At 35.5% G+C, this 6121-nt stretch overlaps 1 protein-coding gene across 7 annotated transcripts in view; it reads right to left on the reverse strand.

Moving 5' to 3' along the window:
• The window catches only part of slmapa (sarcolemma associated protein a), a 75683-nt gene that overhangs the window by 30271 nt on the left and 39291 nt on the right, over positions 1–6121 (reverse strand). For 6 of the 7 annotated variants that reach the window (XM_016476413.1, XM_016476415.1, XM_016476418.1 and 3 more), the window contains 8 exons: positions 5210–5246; positions 3253–3315; positions 2374–2469; positions 2137–2208; positions 1912–2052; positions 1347–1484; positions 428–596; positions 216–266 (listed from right to left, as the gene is read on the reverse strand). In XM_016476413.1, coding sequence (XP_016331899.1) covers positions 216–266; positions 428–596; positions 1347–1484; positions 1912–2052; positions 2137–2208; positions 2374–2469; positions 3253–3315; positions 5210–5246 — 767 coding nt within the window. The remainder of the gene's footprint in view (positions 1–215; positions 267–427; positions 597–1346; positions 1485–1911; positions 2053–2136; positions 2209–2373; positions 2470–3252; positions 3316–5209; positions 5247–6121) is intronic. The other variant, XM_016476417.1, reaches the window with a different exon arrangement.

Raw genomic sequence — 6121 nt, forward strand, 5'->3', positions numbered from 1 at the left:
CTGTATAAAGAGGTGCAGACTTAAACACACATGCTCAATGGAAAAGTTCAAGGCCTTCGAGACAGAACGGAAGCAAAGCCGGACAGACAGAAAGAAAGAGGGACAGAACGAAAAGTGAAAAACAGGCAACCAAAGGCGAGCTCCCATGCTGAATTAGTCAAGGAGGCAATGCAAGGTTAGCAGCACACTAGCAGACGCATGCGTCTCCAACTCACCTAAACTGTTGTTTTCCTTTATGCTTTTCTCCTGCAGCTGTTCTAACCGGACTGGAAAGCGACAACGAGAAGATTTGGGATGACCAAAAATAAAAACAAGAGCTCTATACTGACAGATGCTCCTCCTCAACCTGTTTCGTCTATTTAGTTACCGTGATAAGGGAGTCCACCGTTCTCAACTGAGAGAAATATAGCATGCTTGTGTGTTTTACCTTGCAGGGCTGTTAGTCTCTCATTCGTGAAGTCATTGTCCGCCTGCAGAGCTTCAATTTGAGCTTGAAGCACCTGTTCTTTCTCCTCCATCTCTTCGATCTTCAGCTGTAGCTCTTTCTTCTCATTCAGGCCTTTCTGAGTGAGCTCCTCATGTTTGCCCTCTGCCAACTGAACATAAACATTAAGAAATGTAAAGGAATAGTTAGCACAAAAATTCAAATTTTCTAAAAGTTTACTCAAACTCAGGCCATCCATTATGTAGGCGAGTTTGTTTCAGATTTAGAGAAATGAAACCCTAGCATCCCATCACTTGCTCACCAAAGGATCCTCTGCAGTGAAAGGGTGCCGTCAGAATGAGACTCCGAACAGCTGATAAAAACATCACAATGATCCACAAGTAATACACACCACTCCAGTCCATCAATTAACACTGCATGAAGTGAAAACGTCACAAGACATTTTGTAACATCCAGTGGAAAAGTCCATCTCCTGTTGTCGTTTCACATCAAAATCCACAAACTCCAAAATAAAAAGGAGAGAGAATGCTCTCCTGATTCAGACCTGACCACTTTTTCACTGGAGTCAGTGTTATCATGGATTATGGACTCATATTTTAGCCAGATGCCAGATGGATTTGTTTCTTACAAACACACAGCTTTTGGCTTCGCAAGACGTTAACTGATGGACTGGAGTGGTGTGGATTACTTGTGGATTATTGTGATGTTTTTATCAGCTGTTTAGACTCTCATTCTGACGGCACCCATTCACTGCAGAGGATCCATTGATGAGCAAAAGATGTAATGCTGCATTTCTCCAAATCTGATGAAGAAACAAATCTCATCTTGGATGGCCTGAGGATGAGCACATTTTCAGAAAATCTTCATTTTGGGTGTGTCAGTGGGTGAAGGTCAGACATGCCTTGATCTTTTCGGTGAGATCCTTGATTTCATTGACAGCTCCATTGTATTTGTTGGCGAGTTCTCTGAGCTCCTCCTGTGTGCGTTCGTTCATCTCTCTCAGGTGTGTGCACTCGTCCTCGGTGTTACTCAAACTCCTCTGCAATACAATAACAGATCAATTGAAACACAACAGAAAACATGTAATGGATATAACTGGCTATGATGCTTTACATCGAAATCCTCCTTTACCAGGATAAAATCTATATGCATAGACTGCAAGTTGCATATTGCTTTTTCTTGATCAGCAAAATCAGCATATTAGAATGATTTCTGAAGGATCACGTGACACTGATGACTGGAGTAATAATGCTGAAAATTCAGCATTGCATTACAGGAATAAATTTGATATTAAAATATATTCAAATAGCAAAACAGCTTTTTTAAACTAACAATATTTCAGAATATTACGGTTTTGTTTCTGTACATTTAATTAGGTAAATGCAGCATGCATATATATAAAAATGTAGCTCTTTAGAATAGCCCTTTCATTTAGGAATTAATAAACAATTTTGATGTGTTTTTACCTCCACCTCGGACAGCTTCCTCACCACCTCAATTTTCTCCTGAAGGACCCGCCTCAGGGACTCTTTGGCTGTCGTCTCGTAATTGTGTTTGTCCTCTGTTAAGGCTACAAGCTCCTTTCGGATACCATCTTCTGTTTGGTTCTGAGGAAACAACATGCTTTGGTGAAGCAGAAACTATATTCTGTGAGCACACATCCAAATACTCAAAGCATACATAGGCCTTACTTTTGAATATGCTTGCAACTGATTCCCCATCACCTCCAATCTAGAGAGTAACCGGTCTTCATCGATTAAAGCCTTAAAGACACATAAACACACTCTGTTATCATGACAAACACAGTAGTATAGTGGAACAAACAATCATAATTGTAACATTCTGAGCACTACTAAACATGCCTATAAACAGCCATCTGTATTGAATAATTAATAATGGTCTCTCTTTAATTGCGATGTGTGATGTACCTGCCAGCTGCTCTCTGATGCTTCCTGTGTGCTGGCAAGCAGCCTCTGTAAAGTGGCCAACTTCTGCTCCAGCATCTGCTCTCTGTGTAAGGCCTCCTGAAGGACACAAACACACCAACATTATCAGATTTCTAATATGTATACTATTCAAAAGATATATTTTAAACAAAAGTAAACTTTTAATCAGCAAGGATGTATTAAATTGAGTAAAAGTGTCAGTAAAGTCTATAATATTGTTACATAAATATCTATTTTTAAAATTCTATTGTTCTATTAATCAATCTATTAAGATTTTTTTTCCACAAAAACGAATGAATGATTAAATAAATAAATGAATAAATAAAATGAGCAAATCAGCATATTAGAATGATTTCTGAAGAATCACTGAAGTAATGGCCGCTGAAAATTCCGCCTTGCGTCACAGGAATAATTAATATTTTAAGATATATTCAAATATAAAACAGCTATTTTAAATTGTAATATTATTTCAAAATTTGACAGTTTTTCCTGTATATTTCATCAAATAAATGCAGCATTTTAGAGACTTTTGAGACAGTAATATAGTGAATTATATATACACTATAAAATGCAATATATATTACATACATGTTATAATACATATATTATTATATATAGTATATAATACATCATATTACATATACTATATAATATATAGTAAATAAATTTTAAATAATATAATTAATCCTGCATTTATTTGACTAATGATAATAATTATCATCATTATTATTATAATTATGTAATTTATAATTATAGACCATTATATGGTTCACTGAATAGACAAATATCTCAATTTGCAAAATCTTTGCATTTGGACTTAATGTCTTTAGATGGCCAGTAGAGGTCAGTGTTGCTCCATACCTGCAGGTACTGGGAGAGCTGAAACAGTTCCTGAGAATACATACTGGGTGTATTTGCGGACACCTGCATGCCAGAAAGAAAAAAAACACAGTGAAAAAGAGACATCTCTGCACACAGTGTATCCATCTCACAATCGCAGATCTGCGTGCCTCCATAAAACTCTTTGAAACTACTGAGCATCTTTTCACACGCTGTCCTTGATACATCTGAATCAGCAGCACAGTTAAAGCAGCTTTCAGTCTCACCAAAAGAAACATCATCTGAAAAGGTGAAGACTATCAAATAACCTTGGATAATCCCAGTCTAAATCAATAGGGGCCTTGTTCCTCATATGCAGCCCTTAAATTGAATTGCCTCATTCCTAGCAGTTGTAACCACAATGATCCAAATAATGAAATCGTGACTCAAGATTAGTTACATTTATTGAATCCACATGAGGAGACGCTCCCACAGCAGAGAAGGCGGAAGCAGTATTTTTATATTGACAGCGTCAGATGCTGCAGTCAGATATAGAAGCGCTATATGCATCTGGAAACGGACACGACATTGACAGACCTGCATTCATTTAAGGGGGTTTTAAGGGGGACACCAGGCCAGTCCATCCACAACACCTTCATTAGAACAGACAAAGACTCTGAGAGCGCTGATGTAATGATTTACACATGCATGTTCTTGTCATCATCACAGATGCAGATGATGTCATCACTCTGCAGACTGATGTCATCCGCCAATTGTTTTTCCTAATCCATCTGCCAGAGTTCAAACCTCTGACTGAATTCCAAACGCACTCCCCTAAACATTCATTCCTTATTACTTCATTTTAAAGTTTCTACATTTAGTACACAATACATTACACTACACTGAGTGCCCAGAAACGCGCTATATAAATGTAAGGAATTATTATTATTATTTTTATTTAAAAATCGCTGTAGCAGAGTCACAACGTCTTGTTTTCTATAGCGTAAGAAGTTGTGAGCAATATTAGTTGAAAACAAACAATTTTTGTTGTTTGACTGAAATTAATACTTTTTTTTCTCAAAAAGAACAGATTAAATTGATCAAAAGTAGCTGAAGACTGGAGTAATGACTGCTGAAAATTCAGCTTTGCCATCACAGGAATAATTTACTAATATAAAATAAATACAAAATAAACATATCAGCATATTAAGGCCAGTTCACTGAATATTTCTTTTTAAATGAATTTTAATGTATTTTTTTATTAATTAATTGCAGCCTTGGAGAACATAAGATACTTTTTATAGACGCATTAAAAATGTCCTAGCCTGAAACTTTTAATTGGTAGTGTACTTCTAACAACCTTACTTTAAACAAATCACTTTAGTAATGCACTAAATTACGTAATACAGACAGTATGTGAATTGGGAATCAGGCGTGTCTGGTGTTGTTGAGAACTGATCAACATTGTGTCAGTAATAGCATTTGACTCTAGATGCACCAAAAGCACAGAATGAACAATGCTATTATATTCCTGTTTAAACACTAACACGATTAAGCATGAGTACATATTTAAAACTTCTAAAGAAAGACACCTCTGTTCTGGGAATGAATCGCCACACAACCCAATTGTTCCCTGTTAAAGCTTCACAGAGGCATCCCACACAGAGGATGGCATGAGAGGATAACTGCATTATCTAACTTCATCTGGACCACCTCCAGGATTGTTCACAAATACACCATGTAACAGCCTGACGAAGAGCCGCATGCAAACCTCAGATAGCGGCACGTAATGCTAGGTGTTGATTCAAAGCTAGGACTTGGAAATCAATGGCATTCATAAGACAGCTGCTTTGAGACAACATGGCAAAGCTGCATGCTGTTTGATATCCAAATAACAGGAACATAATGAACTGGAAAACATTCATTCATGATCAATGTTTAATTTGGAAAAACCAAGCTCATATTATAATGCATGAACAAGGCAGTCGTGAGTGCTTACCTTATCAATAGCCAGTGGCAGTGGTGCTGGAACAGCACTGGAAGAGAAAGAGAGATTGTTAATGGTTGATGGAGACATCGGGACGGATCTCCTGACACATGCATGAGGAAAGTCAGCAAATATTTGCTAGCAGACTCACTCAAGCGATTCAACTTTGCACTGTTAATCTTTTACAGTACTGCCCTTTTATAACTCCAAAATATTAGCACACCGCATGAGAGATGAGGCTTTGTGATACAGGTTGCGTTTCATTTATCTTTTTGCTTAACATTAAAACCTCTTAAAAGTCACAGATGTACTCAAACAGCTAACAGTGTTTTTTTTTTCAGCCATTTTGTATCTATTATAATGTTTACTAATATTTTTAATTCATTTAAATTTTTATATTTTCCTGTTTTGATTTTAATTTTAGGTAAAGTGTTAGTTGTTTTTTAAAATTTTTTTTTTTGTATATACAGTGGGTACGGAAAGTATTCAGACCCCCTTAATCTATCGATTTTCATTTCAATTTTAATTCTAAATGAAATAGTTTTACTAATATTACGTTTTTATTAATATTTTAAATGAGTTTTTATAATAATTTATATTTATATTTCAATTCCGATTTTATATTATAGTTATATTTATATTATATACTATATTAAATTAGTTATATTTAAGTTTATTTTAATTCTTTAATTTGTGTTTTTGTATTTTATTTTAAATTAGTTTTTATTTTTATTATAAAAGTGTTTTGTCATTTTTATTAGTTTTTTTATAGAAATATATATATATACATATATATATACATACATATATATTAGTGTTGTCAAAAGACCCGGTATTTCGGTACCAAATCGGTACTAAAAAAATGAAAACGTTACGGTACCAGGTTTTTTTAAGTACCGGTGGTACCGAGTACCCGGTCAACCC

Source organism: Sinocyclocheilus anshuiensis, unplaced genomic scaffold (genome assembly GCF_001515605.1).
Source record: "Sinocyclocheilus anshuiensis isolate Anshui unplaced genomic scaffold, SAMN03320099.WGS_v1.1 scaffold308, whole genome shotgun sequence".
Taxonomy (NCBI): Eukaryota; Metazoa; Chordata; class Actinopteri; order Cypriniformes; family Cyprinidae; genus Sinocyclocheilus; species Sinocyclocheilus anshuiensis.